General features: G+C 38.2%; 1 protein-coding gene across 12 annotated transcripts in view; it reads left to right on the top strand.

Moving 5' to 3' along the window:
* Positions 1-20834, top strand: part of Duox (dual oxidase) — a 238480-nt gene extending 217646 nt beyond the window's left edge. For 11 of the 12 annotated variants that reach the window (XM_067765637.1, XM_067765638.1, XM_067765636.1 and 8 more), the window contains 6 exons: positions 4162-5810; positions 5870-5993; positions 6049-6299; positions 6363-7195; positions 7282-7410; positions 18318-20834. In XM_067765637.1, coding sequence (XP_067621738.1) covers positions 4162-5810; positions 5870-5993; positions 6049-6299; positions 6363-7195; positions 7282-7410; positions 18318-18446 — 3115 coding nt within the window. In that variant the 3' untranslated portion in view covers positions 18447-20834. Of the gene's footprint in view, positions 1-4161; positions 5811-5869; positions 5994-6048; positions 6300-6362; positions 7196-7281; positions 7411-7870; positions 8076-18317 lie in introns of all 12 variants that reach the window. The other variant, XR_010949522.1, reaches the window with a different exon arrangement.
* Positions 20835-23521: the final 2687 nt, after the last annotated feature.

The following is a 23521-nucleotide window of genomic DNA, read 5'->3' as shown; positions in this document are numbered from 1 at the left end:
GATAGACGGAGGGCCAACAGATACGCACATAAACATAAATTTAGCGTGTCACCAATTACCATCACCGTCAAAGAGGTTGAGGATGCCATTGGTCATGCTAAACCATCCAAAGCAGTGGGCCCAGACGACATAACCATGCCGATGCTTAAAAGCCTAGGGTAAGAGGGGTTCAAATATTTAGCACATGGCTTCAACCTGTCTCTTTCCACCTTATCACCGACTAAATCTTCCGCGACCTTATTTGCAACATGGACGTCCCAAATGTCGACCATTTTGAACATCCACATCGATGGCACTACGCTACCGACTGTCCTACACCCAAAAATCTTGGGTGTGACGTTTGATCAAGATCTACATTTTGGTGAGCATGCAGCCGCAATTGTACCTAAAATCCAGAGCCGTAATAAAATCCTCAAATCTCTTGCTGGCAGTACTTGGGAAAAAGACAAAGGAATGCTCGTTACCAATTACAAAGCAATTGGCCAGCCGATTGCATGCTACGCGTCCCCTATATGGTCGCCAAGCCTAAAAACTACTCACTGGAAGAAGCTACAGGCCTGCCAAATACTGCTCTCAGAACTGCCACGGGCTATTTTCTTATGTCCCCAGAACATCATCTACATAATCAGGCGAGAATACTCCCCATCAGGGAGAGAAATGAGATGATTACCAAACAGTTCCTGTTGAATACCCAGAAACCTGGGCATCCCAACAGACATCTGATTGATGAGCCAACACCGCCTAGGGGCTTAAGGAGTCATCTCCGTAAGTATTATGTGGAAATACGGCACCTGACAACTCAGCCGTGCGAAGCAACAAAACACAAGCAGGTCCTCAGTGAACTCCACAAACAGGCGTCAGACCTTCCGGTCTTTCCGGACTTTTCCCGGTGAATCCAGTACTCAAAGAACAGTACCCAAAACTTGCGGAAGAAGAACGCATACTCCCCAGGGAAACGCGAGTCACTCTAGCTGAACTTCGATCTGGATACTGTAACAGGCTAAACTGTTACCTATCCAGAATCAACCCGTACATACAAAATGAATGTCCCGCTTGCAATGTGTCTCCACATGACACCAACCATCTCTTTAATTGTAATGTGGAACCAACGCCTCTAACACCCCTTTCATTATGGTTCACCCATGTTGAAACAGCAAGTTTCCTTGGACTCCCGTTAGAGGATATTGATGACAATTTGTGATCAGTGGCACCTATTAGGTGGGGCGAAGAGCCACCCCGGCTATTTATAACTGCGCTCACTTTTCTCTATAATACTCCGAGCATCCAAATTTTAGTACCGTGTTGTCGACTTGCTGATTCGATACCATACTTTCTACAAAGTTCAAACAGGCTTCATGTTGTTTGTTCAACATCACGAGAGTGATACAATGAAGTAAGTTCTTAGCGTTCAACAATATCGCGAGCTTGAGTGAGTAGAGCGAAGATCCTTACGATACGAAAGCTCAAGCTGTGGACCCCATAAGTGATAACATGGGAGGATGCGTCTTTTGCCTCAGTTTTGGAAAATACTTCGTATATCCCTGCCAAGGAGGAGGGTTAGTACCAAATCCTCCAAATAAAAAAAAAATTGGGGTAATGATGTAAACGGAGCTTGGGAAAATGCCCTGGGTCGCAGGTAGAAATTATCTACGCTTCAGGCAGAGAATCATCAAGTTGGAAATGGACCTGGAGAGTCAAGGAGGCAAGAGAAGGACGTACCCGTTAGGGCGAAGTTGTTTAAGGGGAAAAACAGCCAATGATGCTGCTAATCTTACAGATTAATCTCTACGGGAGACAAAGTTTCTGAGCTTAGCGCACTGTGATTCAGCGTTTAATATGCAAATTCCAAAGGAGGCAGTACAAATGATGAGGCAATTCCTTTTTTCTTAAATGCTACACAATTTGCAGATAGCCAGGTGTTAGGGTGTTGGTCCAACAAATGTTGGTGCAGCCTCCAGTAATGTGCTTAATATCCTATTTAGTTCTGAGCGTCATATATCAGGGTGAATAGACCTCCATAGACCATCTTTCTCAAACCATACACATGTCAGCTTCAGTACCCATTGATTGAGAGGGAAGGAACGTTTACAAAAACATGTCAAGTGGACCAAGTTTCGGAAATGAACATGAAATCCACAGAAGATAATCTCATGGAAAAAACTCCGTGCGGATATCCAGTGCTCCAGCAAAACAGGGAAGTTGAGGAAAGTTTTTATTAGAGGAGATATAGTATAGGGAATAATACAGAAAGAGAGCCTGTAGACAATAGTTACAGACTGAGCGGTGAAAACTTTCTGTATATTTAAATCGATATACACAAAAAGCTCAAGATAATCTTTGACGGGGCATAAGGGTGGCTCACTCTTGGAGAATCCCTCATAGCACATTCCGACCAGAGGTGGAAAAGTTTAGCCATATGTACCTTAAAGATTACAAGACCATTAAGACCTCAGGTTTTAGGACTCGCCTATCCCACCGAAGGTCCTGGGTTCAAGGCTCGGTAAAAGTATTGTTACGAATGTTGGCGGCACTAAGGTGTACTGCCATCTCTAGGCCAGGGGTCGGCATTTAGTGGCACAATTGTGCACACTCAATTCACACGTATTCTTATTCTCTTTAGTTTAGTAGTCACTGAGCATTTGGCGCAGTAACATCGATTGTGTGCGTCTCGCAATGTTGACGAATGTTATTAGCAAGCAACAAGCAAAGATCGTTTGTTAATTTTTTCAATGCGCACAAGCGAAAAATATTTAATGTTGACCAATCCTTTTGCGCAAATACAATGTATTTAATTGTATAAACCTTTTCCTTCCCATTGTGCGCATTAAAAATATAATAACAAACAATCTTGTCTTGTTGCTTGCTAATAAGCGAATGAACTAAGCAAACCGATGCATCAAGTGATGTGCGCGATTATCGCGCTCTTACTAACACATCTGCATTTCCAATTTGCCGATGCCTGCTCTAGGCCGATGCTAAGCAGTGACGTGAATTCACATCAATAATTCAATCATTATGTCTACACATACGCGTACACGCGGCGGAGAAGCAACGCACTAGCACATGCAGATATCTTATCTGAAATGCTCCTAAAGGTATGCAATTGTGATTGTGGAAGTGTCGCTCACACATACAAGCGCATGGGTATGAGAGATTCTATAAAAAATATACATCTTTAGTTGTAGCTGAGAAATTTATAACTAAGTAAATTCTGGAAGCGCCTAGAAGATGCCACGAGGAAATCACAGAGTATAAAAGCACCAGCGGTAGAGGCGCTATAATCAGTTTGTGATTAAGCACGGAATCTGTCGGGTAATAGTTTAGTTTCATTTAAGCTATCAGTCAGCTTGGTTATTAAGCCAGCTAGTTGCAAAGTATAACTGTTATTGTGAAGTACTTTAATAAAGGCCATTTTTCCATTATTCAATATTGGATTTATTTATTCAACAATTTAGCGATACGAACTTAGAAAAAGGGCAAATAAGAGGATTTGCAGTAAATTCGTTACAGTATCATCAAAATCTTTAGAAAAATTCTAAGCGGAGTCGCCGCTCGGCAGTCTTTCGGCAAACATTCTGTGTGTAACCCTCTATAAAAAGCTTTTCTCTCATGCAATAAGTAGGTCAAGTACCCTCAATTTGTAGGAAGAACTAAAGTGAAGTACCGCGCAAATTGAAAGAGAAATGTATCTTAAATCTCCTCGGAGTTATGTTGTTATTTATCTATTAGGAGTGACACAGCTTCAACATCAAGTAGGATAGGTTCTAGAAAGCTTCTAGTGTTTTCCGTTAAGACGAAGTTATTTATTTATTTATTATATTTTCTACTTCCTCAGAAGCCTCAAACGCCTTTCGAGGCGCAACAAGAACAACTCCCATGATATGCCTCAATGCCTGCAGAAAGATATTTTAGAGTTTGAATGCATATCATGAAATGTTGGTTCGTGCTATGAAACTCTAGAGTGCACTACTTTTTCCAGGGTTTTTTTTTTGTCATTTTTTGACAGTTTCCAGTCGGCTCTAGAAAGTACTACTCTCTGTGAGGTCTATACAAATACATTCATGCTGCACAAACTGATACTCAAAACCTTTAATACCCTTAGGACAAAAATACTGGGTCACATCACTTACACGACTAATGATAAAAATAAAATACTTTCAGAATGCTTATATCAGCCTACAACAATCGTCTCGACGACGTGGATGTCTATGTTGGCGGCATGCTCGAATCATATGGCCAGCCAGGTGAGTTCTTCACGGTCGTAATAAAGGAGCAATTTGAGCGAATACGTGACGCCGACCGCTTTTGGTTCGAAAACGAGAGGAATGGTATTTTCACACGAGAAGAAATCGAAGATTTACGTAGGATAACCATGTGGGATATCATAGTAAATAGCACGGACATCAGCGAATCGGACATACAACAAAATGTATTTATGTGGCATGAGGGTGATCCCTGTCCACAGCCCATGCAACTAAATGCTTCTGAGCTAGAGCCATGTCAATACCTCGAGGGTTACGACTACTTTTCCGGCTCAGAATTAATGTTCATTTACGCCTGCGTGTTCCTCGGATTCGTACCAATACTTTGCGCGGGTGCTGGCTACTGTGTGGTGAAATTGCAAAATAGCAAACGACGCAAACTAAAGATACGGCAAGAAGCTTTACGTTCAGCGAACAGCAAAGGTTCAGTTGATAAGATGCTGGCACGCGAGTGGCTGCATGCGAATCATAAACGATTGGTTACAGTTAAATTTGGCCCAGAGGCTGCCATCTATACGGTGGATAGAAAGGGTGAGAAGTTGCGTACATTCAGTTTGAAAAACATTGATGTGGTGACAGTGGAAGAATCATCGACAAATCACATAAAAAAGAAACCATACATATTACTACGTGTGCCTAACGATCATGATTTGGTGCTAGAACTCGAATCTTATGGAGCACGACGTAAGTTTGTTAAAAAGCTGGAAGACTTTCTATTTTTGCATAAAAGAGAAATGACGCTGGTCGAAGTGAACCGCGAAATTATGCTTGCGCGTGCTGAGACACGTGAAAGACGTCAAAAACGATTGGAATACTTTTTCCGCGAAGCTTATGCGCTGACATTTGGCTTGCGACCTGGCGAGCGAAGACGACGCTCTGATGCCTCTACCGACGGCGAAGTTATGACAGTCATGCGTACCAGCCTCTCAAAGGCCGAATTCGCGGCTGCTTTGGGTATGAAACCACACGATATGTTTGTGCGCAAAATGTTCAATATAGTCGATAAGGATCAAGATGGACGCATAAGCTTTCAGGAGTTTCTTGAGACGGTGGTGCTATTTTCGCGCGGCAAGACGGACGATAAATTGCGTATTATCTTTGATATGTGCGATAACGATCGAAACGGTGTGATCGATAAAGGCGAATTGAGCGAAATGATGCGCTCACTGGTGGAAATGGCACGCACCACTAGCTTGGGTGATGATCAAGTAACTGAACTAATCGATGGCATGTTTCAAGATGTGGGACTGGAGCATAAAAATCATTTGACATATCAAGATTTCAAATTGATGATGAAAGAGTATAAAGGCGATTTTGTGGCCATAGGTTTAGATTGCAAAGGTGCAAAGCAAAATTTTCTAGACACATCCACTAATGTGGCGCGTATGACTTCGTTTAATATTGAGCCGACGCAAGAGAAACCGAGACATTGGATGCAGGAGAAATGGGACAGTTATATAACTTTCTTAGAGGAGAATAGGCAAAATATATTTTATTTATTCCTGTTTTATGTCGTCACGATTGTATTGTTCGTGGAGCGTTTTATACGTGAGTGTATTTTGAAATTTTACCTCATCTTTTACAATTATAGCTTACAACTCTTATAGATTACTCATTCATGGCGGAGCATACGGATCTTAGACACATTATGGGTGTCGGCATTGCGGTCACGCGTGGCTCAGCAGCTTCTTTGTCTTTTTGCTACTCCCTATTGTTGCTAACAATGTCAAGGTGGGAATAGTGCACCACAGACTTTGTATATCCAATCTAGTAAGTCTCTTTTCAGAAATCTCATCACCAAACTGAAGGAATTTCCCATACAACAATACATTCCATTGGACGCTCATATACAGTTCCATAAAATCGCGGCTTGTACCGCGCTGTTTTTTTCGGTGGTCCACAGTATTGGACATATCGTTAACTTTTATCATGTTTCCACGCAGTCGCATGAAAATTTACGTTGCCTCACACGTGAGGTACATTTCGCTTCTGACTACAAGCCAGATATTAGTTTCTGGCTATTCCAGACAATCACTGGTAAGCTTTTAAAGTTTTAAGCAAAAACCAATATTTCTCAAATCTATTTCCCTCATCTTTCAGGCACCACTGGCATCATGCTCTTCACAGTAATGTGTATCATTTTCATATTTGCTCATCCGACGGTTCGTAAGAAGGCCTACAAGTTTTTCTGGAACACACATCAGCTATATGTAGCCCTTTATTTACTGTCACTTATACACGGCTTAGCGCGTATAACCGGCCCACCACGTTTTTGGATGTTTTTCCTGGGTCCCGGCATTATTTACACACTTGATAAAATCGTTTCTTTACGTACCAAATATATGGCGCTAGATGTTATCGAAACGGATCTATTACCCTCAGATGTTATCAAAATCAAGTTCTATCGTCCACCTAATCTAAAATACCTTTCCGGTCAGTGGGTGCGTTTGTCTTGCACTGCATTCCGACCACATGAAATGCATAGTTTTACGTTAACCTCAGCGCCACATGAAAACTTTCTTAGTTGCCATATAAAAGCTCAAGGCCCTTGGACGTGGAAATTGCGCAATTATTTTGATCCGTGCAATTATAATCCCGAAGATCAACCAAAAATACGCATTGAAGGCCCTTTTGGTGGTGGCAATCAGGATTGGTATAAATTCGAAGTGGCTGTGATGGTGGGTGGTGGTATTGGTGTCACACCATATGCATCGATGTTGAACGATCTTGTATTTGGTACCAGCACGAATCGGTACTCGGGTGTGGCGTGCAAGAAAGTATATTTCCTGTGGATTTGTCCTTCCCACAAGCATTTCGAATGGTTCATTGATGTATTGCGCGATGTTGAGAAGAAGGATGTAACGAATGTGCTGGAAATACATATTTTCATAACACAATTTTTCCATAAATTCGATCTCAGAACAACGATGTTGGTAAGTTGGCTGAAAAAAATATTTCTTGGTTTCTTTTAAAATAAAATGTAATGGACTCTATACATTTTCAATTTTCATTCATTCAGTATATTTGCGAGAATCACTTCCAGCGCCTATCGAAAACGTCAATATTTACAGGCCTGAAGGCCGTAAATCATTTCGGTCGACCAGATATGTCTAGCTTTTTGAAGTTTGTCCAAAAGAAGCACTCATACGTAAGTGAACACAAATTGCTAGTTATTTTAGAAGCCCTAAATGTACTCGAAAATTTCCATGTATGTGCTTCACTAATATTTGAGGCCACGAGTTACTGAGTTCAGGGCCGTAGAGAGAAAATCCGGGCCCGGGACTAAACAATTTACGGGCCCCCTATAAAAAATCCACTAATACATTTGATTAACTTGAATTAATGACGTCTCATTCATGAATCATTATTGATGGATTACATCAAAAAAAATTTTTGCAACTTCAACTAAATGATTTTTGGACTAAGAGCTGACAATAAAATTAACACAGAATATTTACTAATTATACTATTTTATTGTAACGTAGAAATAAAATTCTCCTTTAACAGCCACAAATTGTTTCAAATAATCTGTTCTAGTTATTTGGTAATATTTTAATACATTTCTGATAAATTTAATGATAATTATAAATTTTAATTATTCAATATAGGAAGTTCGGATATCAAAGAGTTTTACTTGCTTTTTTCGCTGCAAAATTTTTATAATAATATCAAAATTTAACTGTCTTGCCAAAACGGATTCAACACAAAGCGTGCCAAGTCCTGAAACTCGCTCTTGAGATGAACACGATCTTTGAAAGTTCTTGATTCTTGTAAGGACGCTGAAGGAACGTTCTGCATTAGCTACAGTGACAGGTATAGTGCAAAAGCAGACCTGCAAAGAAAAAGTACAAGTATCAGTACCTCAGTACTTCGAAAAATGAGTACAAGTATAAGTACCGGAGTACCTGTACTTGAATTGTTGAAGTACAAGTAAAGTACTTGTAAGTACTTTGTTAAGTATTGAACGCGGATCAACCAGCACCCTTACGACCACCTAACTTTGACAAAATGGTTGAAGAAGAGTTTTACAGGTATTTTAATGATACATCAACAGATTTCAATATACTTCAGAGTTATCAACTTATGAAGGACCTATCACTCAAAATTAATACTCCCTCAGCTTCCTCCGACCCAGTAGAGCGTTTATTTTCCTTAGCAGACATTGTTTCTAGTCCTAGAAGGAAATCAATGACGGACTTTTCGTTTGAAAAGCTAGTATTAATGAAGGCAAACACAAAACTACTTTAATATTGTTAGCTGTTATACAATTCATACTTATTTAATATGTTTTTTTACTTCTTGTTGCTTTCTAGTATGAATTTTACTCATATTTGGATTTTCCATTTATGAAACAAATTGACATATTTAATCAGAAAGAGTACTTTCGTTTACTTGCAAGTATTTCGTAAGTATAGCTGCTTGTACTTTAGGATTCGAAGTACAAGTACTGTAGTACTTATACTTTGTACTTACATTTGAAGTACTTGAGTACTTGTACTTATTTGGTACTAGTACAAGTATGTACTCAGTACTTTACAGGTCTGTGCAAAAGATACGTAAAGCAACACAAATGTTGGGGAAAATCGTATACAGATTTTGAACATATGTAGATGACATTTAGCAATTCCAATGGTGACAGACCTTTATCAAAATTTGCTTCGTAAATGTGTTTCAAGTGAATTATTTCGTATTCTAAGCTTTGAGAAATGTCCGACTTGTATTTTGCGACAAATTTTGCTGCACTCGCTCGAACCGTAGTTTCATCCATGTCTTCAAATTACCACAAAAAGGAAAACGTCTCGTTCAAATTTCTCATAGCTGCAAATCGTTCAGTAATGCCAGTGATTACCGAATCGACGATCACCAAGAATGTATTGTTTTTAAAATCAGACTCTGGATCATCCGTAATCATCTTATTTCCATTATCTTCAAAACGTCTTTTGGGTTTTCTCTTTCGAATGTCCGGAAACTTTGGCGAGATGTTCAATTGAATAGCAACTGTTTTGCATTCGTTTAAAATTGTTTCCCATTGGTTCCTGATCAACTTCAAATCAGCTAATAAGGCGTCTAGATGTCGGACCTCAACATCTATGCTGGCGTCTCTAGCTTGGAGGACCACGTTTCTTTCATTAATGGTAGTCAGTATTTTGAACCAAATTGAGGACAGCAAGATACATTCTAACTTGTTAATATACTTGAGAATGCCGGTAACATCGCCGTAAGCTTGCGCAGTCAAATTTAGCTTTTGGCTGAAAGACTGTGAAGAGAGCTCTGTACATTTTCTTTGAGGATGTCCCATCGTTGTGGAGTGCTGCTGAAAATAGTAAAACATTTTTATACAACTCCGAAGAAAGTAATTGCAACCGTACAACATTCTGCAGCATCAACACCACATAAATTGAGACTGTGGGTTGCACAAAGCGAGTAATCAGCATTCGAGTTTTTGTCGAGAATGTGACGTAGTGCTCCGTTGTAAGCTCCTTTCAGATTGGCGCCGTTATCGTACCCTTGTGCACGACAATCTTCAATAAAGCATTGCAAATTAGATCAGCGGTTTTCTGACCAGTTTTTGGATACAATTCATGAAAACCAAAAACCGTTCTTGAATTGTAAAATTTGTTGCTTTCGAATTGAAATGGAGTTAGCGCAAAATGAACGTAGTCAACGTGAGTAGCATCAGGCATAGCATCAACGATAATAGCAAAATACTTGGCTTTCTTACCTTGATCTAATATAGTTTCCCCCACGTGCTTTGCACAAATTTCTATAAACTCGTACTGTATGTCTAGGGAAAGATAGTGAACTTGTAAATGTTTGTGCTGCTGTTGTGAAATCCTAAATTTCTCCAAATGATCTCTAAGTATCGGATCATAATGGCTTATGAAATCTTAGATGCCCAAAAAAAGTCCATCGTTTCGTTCACTTCGCCTTGAAAGCTAGATTTCTTTCACCCAAAAATTAAATAGTGTCCAAAATTCTATATAAAATTTCTTTCCACTTTTGAGATTCAGTGATTAGCTGGTCATTGATAAGTGTATCAATTGTAGCCTCCTTTTGAATTAGATTTTGTAAAGATCGCCATTGAATATAATATTTAATGTGATCTTGAGTATATTCGTGTGATGGCAGTTTATCGTATAGCTTCTTCCATACCTGGAATTTCGAATATCCGTATAACAAATTTAATCGACGAATTATTTCGTTGACTTCTTCAGATCGCAAAAACTCTTTATTCACGGTACCGATATCGAAGTCGTTTAAATAATCTGGACTTTGATACAGAGTTGGTGGTATTGTTGGAAGACTTTTTGAAGATGAACCCTCATCAGTGTCACCATGAAAACCTTACGATTTCGGATTCATGTAAACATATGTACATTTTTGTTTGATGTTTTTATTGTCTCCTCAGGCCCAGGCAAACAATCATTATCAATATTTGCTGCTTTTGAAATTCGGCTTAAAATTTGCACATGGAACAACTAAAGAATCTCCTGAATTAAAAAAAAAAATGTCTAAGTACCACTTAATCGCGGGCCCCCTGAAAAACCCCGGGCCCGGAGGGAATCCCCCCCCCCTTCCCCCCCCCCCCCCCCCCCCCCCCCCCCCCTCTCTCGTCGGGCCTGACTGAGTTCGACGCACATTGGATGATGAGACGAAAATAATGGATCTTACGCTGAGCGAGGACAAGAAAAATACTTGCTGTTGTCATCAATTGTCACATTTGCGTCTTGACACTTACGCATTATTGACGGATTACAGCACGTCGTTCACTATCAAGCCCATCTTTTCAGTTTCTTTTTCCAGTTTGGAATAAGTGGGCAGGACTTAAGTTACGTTATCAAAAATGTAACAAATCGTACGATAGGGGGTCACCCTCTCTTACAGCAGGTCGAAAGGGTTCTTTCCAATTCCGACTGAGCTGCCGGTGTGATTTTGATACAGTCAGCTTCTTTTCGTAATCGACGAAAACATGATGTATGTCAATGCTTTTTTCACGGATTTTTTTATGACTTGGCGTACAGTTAAAATTTGGTCGGAGGTAGATTCACAAGGTCTGAAGCCGCACGGATAAGATCCAATCAGCCGGCCCGCAATGGGCTCCAATCTTTATCACAATATGCTTGATGATACCATTTATGCAATACTGGGAAGACTAATTCCGCCATAGTTTTGCAGGTTTTTCTTTCTTTCCTTTCCTAGAAACACTTAGATTCCAAACGTCAGACATGCCACTCCTCCGACCATATTTTGCAGAGCAGTTAAAATATCCGCTCCTTAAACTCCTCGCCACCATGTTTGTATAGGTCCGTAGATAAACATTAGTGTCCTCGATTTTGTTGTTTTTTAATCTCGATACTTCTATTCATAGCATGTCATAGTGAATTAGAAGAAGACTTGTACCATTGCCCTTAATTGGGTATTCGGGTTCATCATTTTCAATGCGTGTTTCATCGCTGCTATCATTTGAAAGATGAGCGAAGTGGTCCCCTTCTATAATATAAGCAATGTCAGGACACCGATTACCAGGTCCCCGTTTTCGTTTTTACAAGAATTCGCCGCGGGCTTGAAACTGGCTAGTATATCAAGCTCTTCGCACTCACACCTTTCTATCCCTACTTTTTTCTGGAAACACGTCTTGGTTTTCTTTTCAACTCACGGTAGCACTCATAGAATCGGGTATACCCTCATTTCTCCAGAATTCCGTTGGTATGACATGTGCAACAGCCAGAAGGCTGTCGCAACGTGTAGCTTAGCCACTTTAGCCATGCATAGACACAGAGCGTGGATTTTGTATTTTTGGTGATATGGAGTCCATTTGTCCCAGCATGATCGATCTGGTTGCATGTCTTTCGAGGGTGGTCATGTAGCTTGATGGATATATGTAAATCTTAAAGCGTTTTCTTTTCTGGCTAAAGTGTTACGCTTTTTGTACGCCGCGCAAGGGTTGTTGTTCTATTCTAAAAAACAGGCATCGCTTTTACGGGGTATTTCGTTCTTTTGTGAAAGGTGTTGCCTGCTCGCAACGCAAAAGCGTTACACATTTACCCTGTATAAACTGGTATGGCAGTGCAACTCTGTGAAACTCTCAATTCGCTCTTAAGATCCAGAGTACCTGGGCGACCGAGCTTTGCTCGACAAACTTCGAGTATGCCGTATAACATACTTTGTTCTACTTGTCATCATTAATCAATCTCTACTTTTTTTATATGTACATATATTATATATTTTTACTTACCAATATTTGATTTCCTTAAAAATAGATTTCAAAAACATATTGTAACGAATTTACTGTAACTCCGCTTATTTTCAACTTGCTTCTTACGTTCGTATCGCTAAATTGTCCAATAAATAAATCAAATATTTAATAATGCAAAACGGTCTTTATTAGACTACTTTGAATAACACTTATACTTCACAACTGTTATCGTGTTTAAATCAAACTCAAGTCAGACTACTCCGCTTTTGCCGCTTTTATACTCTTTTCTGCATCGTTGGGATATTCCAGATGTTTCTCCTTGTAGAATGTTCTACTTGTTTACCCTAGTAATTGAGCTACATACATATATATATACCTATTTGTAGTTTATAGACTCTCCCATAGGCATATGTGTGTATATATGTGAGTAATACTCTGACTGTTGACTAACTATGTACATCTGTGTGTGAGTTATCTCTTCGCTGCCTTGTATGCATGTGGGTAAACGACGGTTAATGTGTTTATGTGTATTTCCCCGCTGCGTGTATGTAAATCAGGGATGCACCTTAACGTTAAGCTAATCGTTTATCAAAAAATTTCCACTGTTTCCGTTGAAACACTTCGAAATATTATCGATAAAGAAATTATCAAGATAAATTGTATCTCGTTTTTAACCGAAACGAAAAGCTTTCGTTAACGTTAAAAACGTTAACAAAAACGTGATACTTTATGTTTGAATTGTGCTGGCAATGCTATAGCCATGGTGAAGCCGTAAGGTGGCAACAACGAGCGCACATACACACACAAACTCTATGTAATTTGTTTGTGTAATTCGTTGGTGGTAATGTCAAAAATACTCTGAGAAATGTTCGTACTGTCAAGATTCATGAGAAAAGTTGCAATCAGCTTGGATAATGCTTTCACCTTTAATGACTCCGCCATCAATCAGCTTTGCCAGCATAGTTTGAAATTAATAATCAACATAAACGATTTGATTTCGTTTTGATATGGCAGAAAACGAAACGAAATCATTTCGTTAATTTGACGATCTTAACGTTAATAAACGAAACGAAATGACTTCGTTTCGTTTATTAACGTTGATTATCGTAACGAAATGATATCGTTTCGTTGGTTAAGCATGCCTGATGTAAATGTTGCTTGTCGTAATGTGTACATAATCATTTATTTATTTACGCACATACTGCTTAGAATCACCCTAGCGATGTGATGTGAGTATCACTTAGTGATTCTAATATTCGTGACAATATTAAACACTAACCGCAAAATAAACTGGAATGAAAAATTTGAAATGGGTAATTCCAGCTTATAGTATAATACTGTTTTCGCACAGAAACTTAATTATCTCATTTCACCTTCTAATCAAATCGTAAATTTTTTGCTTTCACACAGAAGTAACTGCTCGATTAGTATGAAGGATGAGACAGACAATCATGGCGGAACGATACAAGGTGGGAGCATGGTGACATACCTACAAACAAAAATTCCATGTACTTGTAAATTCGATGGACAAATGTCAAAATCGTAGTTGATGTATCAAATCAAATAAAAAAGGTTATAATCAGCTGTTCGATGCGGCCACCTTGTATCGTTCCGCCATGCAGACAATGGCATTTACTTTGACAAATGACATATTTAAGCACTGAACACACCAAAAACTAAGAAGCGGAACGCGGCCAACAGAGTTGCATTGTGCTTTTGACTTCATTAGGCATTCGATTAGCTACTAATGAAATAATTATAGATTCGAATTTTGTAGGGAAGATTGAGCTCAATAAGCGTCTTAATGTAGAAAACTGCCTTTCTTATTCAATAAGCCGTCTGTGTGAAATTAGTATAAGGGATGGTTCTGACAATTAGTGAAATCGAGAACTAAGTTATTTAGGTCGAGTATCTTCATACGCCAAATAATTAATTTCAACTATATTTTTGGTTGTACACTATGAAAGTCTCACAATTTCATTACATTCCAAAAACTTGTAAATTTCACGAATGACAACTATCAGTTAGTTTAATATAATGTCAACTTACTTCCCTAAGCGCTGTATTTTCAAATTGAGCATATATCTCTAGTGTTCAACGGTAGCAAATTACCATGGTGAGATATCTTTTTGCTATGGTGAGATATCTTTCTAATAGTAATCTGTGAGGAATTGCAATTATTCATTTCATATTTGCCAAAAATATGCATTTAAATATATTTTGCTAGAATTTGCCACGTGCCTTGATATTGCATTTCAATTTTATTAGCGTGTGTGAAATTAAGAAAATTAAGTCGAATCATGTGTAAGATTATTTACGAAGATTTTTAACTTTAATGTTCTCCTTTAAAGCTCTAATAGAATATGAGTAAGTAGAGTACTATTTCGTCTAACTACCCCAGCCCTAAATGGCAACCCTACTCAAAAATGCGGAGTGAAATACCTTTCGTTTGATACCCATATCGGCATATCTCATGCGATTTTTTTTATTTCGAATAGGTGGCAACCATAAATGGCAACCCTACTGAAAAATGTCCCTATTGTAATGCGGAGGGAAATACCTTTCGTTTGATACCCATATCAGCATATCTCATGCAATTTTTTTAATTTCGAATAGGTGGCAGCCCTAAATGGCAACCCTACTCAAAAATGCCCCTATTGTAATGCGGAGTGAAATACCTTTCGTTTGATACCCATATCGGCATATCTCATGCAATTTTTTTATACTCAGCGTGCTTTGCACACAGAGTATATTAACTTTGATTGGATAACGGTTGGTTGTACAGGTATAAAGGAATCGAGATAGATATAGACTTCCATATGTCAAAATCATCAGTATCGAAAAAAAATTTGATTGAGCCATGTCCGTCCGTCCGTCCGTTAGCACGATAACTTGAGTAAATATTGAGATATCTTCACCAAATTTGGTACACTAGCTTATCTGGACCCAGAACAGATTTGTATTGAAAATGAGTGAAATTGGATGATAACCACGCCCACTTTTTATATATATAAAATTTTGGAAAACACAAAAAACCTGATAATTTAGTAAATAATACAGCTAGAATGTTGAAATTTGACATGTGGACTGATATTGAGACTTTTGATAAAAATTTGGAAAATTTTTTTTTAAAATGGGCGTAATACCGCCCACTTGTGATAAAATCAATTTTACAAATATTATTAATCATAAATCAAAATCCGTTAAACCTATCATAACAAAATTCGGCAGAGCGGTTGCTTTTACTATAAGGAATGCTTTGAAAAAAAATTTACGAAATCGGTTAAGGACCACCACCCACTGTTATATAAAAGATTTTTAAAAGGGTCGTGGACGAATAACATAAGCTTTATCTTTGCAAGAAAGAGCTTTATATCAATGATATTTCATTTCCCAAGTGGATTTATAACAATAAATAGGAAAAACTTCAAATTTAAAAAAAATTGGCGTGGCACCTCCCCTTTTATGACCAAGCAATTTTCTGTTTCGGGAGCCATAACTCCAATAAAAATTAACGGATCGTACACACATTTTCCCTATAGCAGGGAATATTTCTAGGTAAAATGGACGAAATCGGTTAAAGACCAAGCCCATTTTTATATAAAAGATTTTTAAAAGGGTCGTAGACGAAAATAATAAGCTATATCTTAGCGAAAAAGAGCTTTGTGTTAATAGAATTTTACTTCTAAATTGAATTATAACATTAAATTGGAAAGAACTAAAATTTTTGAAAATTGGTGTGGCACCGTCCCTTTTATGACTAAGCAATTTTCTATGTTTCGAGAGCCATAACTCGAAGAAAAATTAACGGATCGTAATGAAATTGTGTACATATATTTTCCTTATAGCAGAAAATATTTTTAGTAAAAATGGACGGGATCGGTTATAGACCACGGCAAATTAGATATAAAACAAGTTTAAAAGGGCCGTAGACTAGAATAATAAGCTATAACTTAGCAAGAAATAATTTTGAATCAATGATATTTCACTTATCAAGTTTTACTCTAAGAGGAAATGGGCAGAAATTTTTTTTAAACGGGCGGTGCCACGTGTTATGTAGAAAAGTAATTTATCTGAAATGAAATGTACAATTGAAGCTCACGCTGAGTATATAATGTTCGGTTACACCCGAATTTAAACACCTTTACTTGTTAAATTTCGAATAGTCTTAGAAGGTGATACATTATCTCTGTGCCAAATTTCATTTAAATCGGTTGAGCCGTTCTTGAGATCGTTGGGCTATACAAATATACAAGAATTGCTCGTTTAAAGTTATAAGATATACTCTGTTAATATGAGTGAATATGGTGAGTTGAAATGTATACACTATAAATGTTGAAAATTTTCTGGGGTAGGAGTAACTCTATCAAGGCTTTACCATTTACTTGGCAACAATTTATTTCAGAAAAGAAAACGCTATTATAGTGCTGAGGTTTTGTCATGGGGCTAAACTTTCTGAATATATGGCCAAATATGTACATCTTCTTTGCCCACTATGACATCTTGCTAACAGGTGCTACTTTGGACTAAGTAGGTAATTGAAAAGTAAAGTCCTCTCTCGACGAACAAAAATCACGATCTACAAGTCGCTCATCATATCTGTCCTTATGTATGACTCGGAATCATGGATGGTGTCGAGAGAAAAGTTTGGAAGATTTATGGTCCTGTCCGTGATGCCGACAACAAGTATTGAAGGAGGTATAATGATAAGCTGCATGAGCTTAATGCAGATATGACGATAGTGCAGCGAATAATAACCGCTGGCTAGATCATGTTATGCGCATGGACGAAGCCACTCCGGCCAAGAGAGTATTTCAGTTGACAGCGTAGTTTGGAAGCAGAGGAAGGAGGAAATCTCCACTGAGTTGGGAAAGGGAGATGGAGGAAGACTTAACCTCCCTTCATGCTCCCAATTGGTGTCAGTTATCGCGAAACAGGAATAGCTGGCATGACTTGTTACGAAACGGCCAAAATCGCTTAGACGGTTAAGCGCCAAATAATGATGATGATGTGCCTGAAAGTGCACTTACATACTGCGCATAGATAAAAGATAGTGAACAGAGGCAATGTAAGGCATTTATTTAATCGATAGCCCAAAGGTTGCTGCTCATTAAGCTCCAGTAAATAAACATTCGTAAATAGTGGCCAGTTTTTTCATAGTGTAGTTTAAATTATTCACTTAATAAAATTGATTATTAACGACTTAACCTTTTCAAATTTATTCCCCTAAAAAAAGTTGAACTTAATATTTATAATAGCTCGAAAAGCAGTTTCAAGCTATCTTCCAAGAATGTTGTGCATTCAAATAGGCCTGATTACATTCACGACAGCGGCTACAAAGTGAGATCTGTGAAATTATTTTTAAGCATGTTCTTATGAGGGTCGTTATTTTCGGCGCGACAGAGCAGCACGACAATCAATCACGAATGCCGTTGTAGCTAGATAAACTTAATTCTATTTTGAATGAACGACTGTGAGTGGCGTCCTTTTTATTCTGTCAACAAAAACTAAAATATAAATAAATAACATATAGAAAAAGGTAAAATCCTTCTTTTGCAGTTTTTTAAAAAAAATTAGTATTTTTTTTTTTTCAAAATTTTTCGCTGCTGTTTGCTATATTTTATATTCGTGGCTGCCGCGTTCAAAAAAATCAAGTAGATAATGCTTGGCTACGGTTGTCCGCATGCTTTGCGTTATGGTGGCTGTGGTCTGTAGACGCCGTGTTGAATGTAATCTGCCCTAATGTTTAAAACGTAAGAACGCACATAGCCTATCCTGAATTAGACAGTACCACCATTATTATTAGACAATTTGAAACATATTTAATATAAAATAATACACAACTTTTTTCTCTTTAGGTATCCAAAATTGGTGTGTTTTCATGTGGCCCAAGGCCGCTTACCAAGAGCATTATGTCAGCCTGTGATGAAGTGAATAAAACGCGAAAACTTCCATATTTCATACATCATTTCGAAAACTTTGGATAAACTAGGCGTTGGTGTTGTTGTATGGACTTTTCATCTCATTTACGAAACTGCATTATTTATAAGTCAAATTTTCAAGCGATTTTTCATCGAATTCCGAACAAGGAAAGAAAAAGAAGTTAAAATATAGATGTAAGCTTCAATTAAAAATAAAATACACATCGCCGGGTTATAATGTAAACCTGCGAAGTGATATAAAAAAATTATACATGGCAGGATAAAAAGTATTTTAGTTTTTTTATTGAAATCATAGAAAGTGAACTTACGGAACTAAACGAGGTGGCAGCACGGTGACATGCACACGATGGACTAATGTCAAAATCGTACTGCGCCGGAAGTTGACGCGTCAAATCATAAAAATTACCAATGACTTGATTTCCGGTGTCGCCTGTTCCTGGTTCCGCCATAATCAAATATTATTTTTTGGCTAAAACAGTAGTTTTTCTTTATGGTAGATTTATACTCTAAGCCGAAGATATAATACAAATATTCAAATTTAGTCAAATTAGTGTTTTGTAATAATGATGCCATCATTATGGAAATAATTTTTCCTTTTATGGTTTTTTTGGAGTGAAATGAATGTTTATTTGTGTATACATTCGTAGAATTGCCACTACTCTATAATAACTGCATGAATTTGACGACTCAATCTTTGCACTTTATTTAATTTATTGAATCTTAATTTTGTAAAAATTGTATGTAATTATTTATAATAGGAACTATCATTTAATATATATCAGATAATAGATAAAGGTGTTTTCATTACTATTTTTTTCTTTTCGATATATAAAATAGAAAGGCACTGGAATTGTTTGAGCAAAACAACCGATTTACTAAAACAACCTCTGTATTTCTCCCTAGAAGTTTAATATGTAAACATCTAGAAAACTTATGTTTCTAAATTACCTTGGGCTCGTCCAGGAGTCGAAATTATAGCACAACTGACACAAAATAATAACGTGCTATTTGAGAAAAAATTATTCAGGATCTTATCCGGTATCGAAAAGTTGTTTTATTATCGAAAGCGAAATATTCGCTGAGTTGTCGGTTTGTTATCGGCTTAATGTCGGCGCGATACGGATGTGTCGTCAGTTTTTCATCAAAGTTTTATCAATATCTACTTCATAAAAAACCTATGCGTGGGCAATAACGAATTGGTAACACTATAATATCATGTCGATAAATTTTTGATAACAAATTGCAAACACGCTGATAAAAAATTGGTAAAACACCTATAACAAAGCGATAAATTTTCCATAGCAAAACAATTAGTTTTTTATAACAAAAGTTATCAATAACTTTTACAGGAATAATCGACAAATTTTTATAACAAAAGTTATCGCTAACCTTAAGACATCAAATGGAAAACTTTTCGAAAACAAGTCGAAAACAAATAGGTAACACCCCGATTACAAATTTGTAGAACTACTATAACAAATATTTATCATTTCGATAACAAATCGAGATCGCAATTTTTTCGATAATAAATTAAAACTTGTCGATTAAAAATCCCTTTCTAGTTTTTGTTCCTTTAGCAGTGCTTCGCCCCATTCAATAGGTGCGACTACGCACAAATTATTATCAAAGAGAGAGGGTATTAGAGGCGTTGGTTCCGCATTGCAATTGAAAAGGTGGTTGGTGTCCTATGAGGACACGTTGCAAAGCAGGATATATATTATGTATATCGGGGCTTATTCTGGATAGGTGAGAGTTGAACCTATTACAGTATTCAGATCGAAGTTGACACTCCCTGGGGAGACTGCTTTCCTCTTCTGCGAGTTCATGGTATTTAACTTTAAGGACGGGGTTCGCCGGGCAATTCCTGACATAGAGGTCCGACGCCTCTTCTACATACAGCTGAGTTCTCAGGTGCCGTATTTCCTCATAATGCTTCCGGAGATAACTTTTTAAGTTCCTGGAAAGAGGGGCCTCTTCAGCCAGATTTCTTTTGGGATGCCCAGGTTTCTGGATATTGTTTGTTTGTTCCGCATTTCATTTCTCTCCTTATTGGGGAGTATTCTCGCCTATCTGTATATATGGTGTTCTGGGAACATAAGACAGCCCGTAGCGGTTTTAAGAGCGGTGTTTTCACAGGTCTGTATTTTCTTCCGGTAACCTTTGGGCTCGGCGAACATATCGAGGATGCGTATCCTGCAAGCGGCCAGCCAATTGCTTTGTAGGTGGTAATGATCTTCTCTTTATCTCTACTGCAAGTGCTGCCGGCAGGAGATTTGAGGATTTTATTACCGCTCTGGATTAGAGGTACAATTGCGGATGCATACTCACCAAAATGTAGATCCTGATCGAACGTCACACCCAGTATTTTTGGATGTAAGGCAGTCGGTAGCGTAATGCCATCGACGTGGATGTCCATTTTTTTTTGTTTTTGTGAATGTTGTAAGAAATCGCCGATGATTTTGTCAATGATAATATCAGGTTTCGCTAGGCGAAAAAACTGGAGAGCTCAGGGAGATAGATGTTTATTCTATTACATATCTCATTGATAGGTGGGCTGGAACCTTAAGCCATTATCGTGCAGTAACCGGTATAGGACACAATGGTAACTCCTTCTGGTGGCGAAGGTAGAACACCACCCTGTGGCATCCCTTGTTTAATTCTTCTGGGGTTAAACCTTACTTTCTTGAATTGCATTGATTCCTGCCGATCAGACAGATAACTGGGGGGGGGGGGGGGTTTAACTCAATCGGCAATTTATCCGTTTATTATTATAACACGCCGATAATATATGCAACGAACGTAGAAGTTATGCTGTTATTCCTCAATGTTGCATACATTTCTACGCGCTTGATTTTGTTTTACAGATTTAACCCACAGAGCAGAGATCAGCAATGAGTAGTTGTAAACTGAACGCGACATAGGCAAAGCCACAATAAAATATGATTTTAAGTTAGTTAGCACTGTTTGACACAATTTTATATGTGCTCTCTGTCAAAAATGCTTCAACTAACTTAGTCACATTTTATTTCGTGTACTCATACTCAGTCAGGGTTATTTAAACGTAGCGATTCGTATCGGTAATTTGGTTGAGTCTTTTTCATCCTGAAACCGCGTTAGCGTTGAACGCGAAAGATCTGACAACCGAAGATGCTGATATCCGAAGTGAAGCCACTTTTGGCAAACACATAAAATATGTTTTCTCGAAAATCTGTATATTCATATGTATGTACGTGTGTATTTAACGCTTTGTTGTTGCAAGAACACGTGAACATGTGTATGCACATATATACAAATTCATTTGAATGAGTTGAACAAAGCATGGGGCGCATTCCAAAAGCACAACTGCTGGCAAAGTTGATTAGTGATAACTTCTTGGAACGCACAGTTGCAACTTTACGACAAATTAGTGAGCATAAAAATTTTCCGCTCTATTCAATCAACGTTTTTATCGATTTGGTGTTTGACAGTTGGCTCAACGTATCGTTTCAAAAGCACAATTTCTTTCACTCAGCTGATAACTGATTATTAGCAAGATCAATTAATTGATGGAACAAAAAACAATGATCAGATTGATGTTAATAATATAATACACTCAGACATTAACAAAACAGGAGGTCTTCCAAAAGAACTAGAAATATTTGTTGGTGCTAAAGTTATCTTGAGATCTAACGTTGACGTTGCTAAGGGACTCGTAAATGGAGCAATAGGTCACATCACTGAAATTATATGGCCATATTACAGACGAGCTCAACTATACCATAACGATATACCATCGGTTCGCATAGACTGTGGTAACGATGGCGTTCACATAATACAGCTAAAATCAGTTCAATTTCTTTCTAAATTCAATTACGGCACAGCTGAAAGAAGAATGCTCCCGATTGTCTTGTCGTTGGCTTCAACTGTGCACAAAATGCAGGGAACTACTGTAGATCATGCTGTTATTTATCTAGACTGCAAATTATTTCCTGCTCGTCAAGCTTATGTGGCTTTAAGCCGAGTTAGGTTTTCAGCAGGTCTTCGAATCGAAGAACTTGACTGTTCAAAGTTGACTTCGAAGAAACCTTGTAGTGTTGATGCATTAAAAGAAATGGATTTGATGAGAAACGTTATGTTTTGCGTGGCAGTGGAGACCCAGGAAGTCGGGCGGGTGCGTCGCAAATAAAAGAAAAGAAAAGACCGAGTTAGTATCACACAATAACAATTTTATTCACTATATTAAAAGGGACACTCTTTGCTTTGTTTATTGCAAGGGGTTTAACAAATTCAAATTAATTCAAATCCACAGGGCATGTGCACATTTAAATTTAGGCAAGTGGTTAATTGGAAATCTAGATTCAATAACAATCGCAAATATTAAATTTTAAAAATATATAACCCCACAAAGCGGAGAATTAATTACAGCACACTTTGCTATGCACTTGGCAAATTCACATGTAGGAAAATTAGTTATCTCAAATATTAATTATAATGAGAATCGCAACTTAGAAAAAAATGAAAAATGGTTGGTTTGGATAACTCACCTTGGGCTAGCTGCTGGCTCGTAAACGTTCCAAAATAGAAAGAAATATTTAAAAACGAAAAAGGTCCGCACCACCTGCCGATAGCCAACTTTCTCGAGTTTTTCCCCTTTGAAGTTAGCGCTCGGCAGGGGTGGGCCGTTACCGGTAAATAATAATATTGCCAAAAAATGTGCATTAGGGTGGTAGCGAATATTTAGGCTGGTGGCCTAAACATGCCGGCCCCCTTGCGGCGAGCAACTCGAAAGAGCAGAAGAAAAAAACGACGAGGGCGAATATTGTGGCTTGAGTGAGGAGCCCCCCGACAGTCGACGCGGGTGTGCCGCCGACCATAATATTGGCGTAGACGTCGGCGCCCAAAGTGAGCAACACTGGCGACGATCGGTAAAACGTCGGATCGGCCAGCTTCATGAACTGGAGTGGGGCCGCTACCGACGGGTCCAGATTTGCCGTGGGGTTTAACCTGGCATAGTTTGCTATTACGGTGGCTTGGGTCGTGATCTTTCCCGCTACCCCATACTTTCCTCGAAGAACGATGGTGCACCTCGACAGACGTGCGGTATTGTTACGCTCCAGGTGTAGATCCTTGCACAAATTGGC

The sequence above is a fragment of the Eurosta solidaginis genome, chromosome 2 (assembly GCF_040869045.1).
Source record: "Eurosta solidaginis isolate ZX-2024a chromosome 2, ASM4086904v1, whole genome shotgun sequence".
Lineage (NCBI taxonomy): Eukaryota > Metazoa > Arthropoda > Insecta > Diptera > Tephritidae > Eurosta > Eurosta solidaginis.
This window is presented reverse-complemented; position numbering and strand designations above follow the sequence as displayed.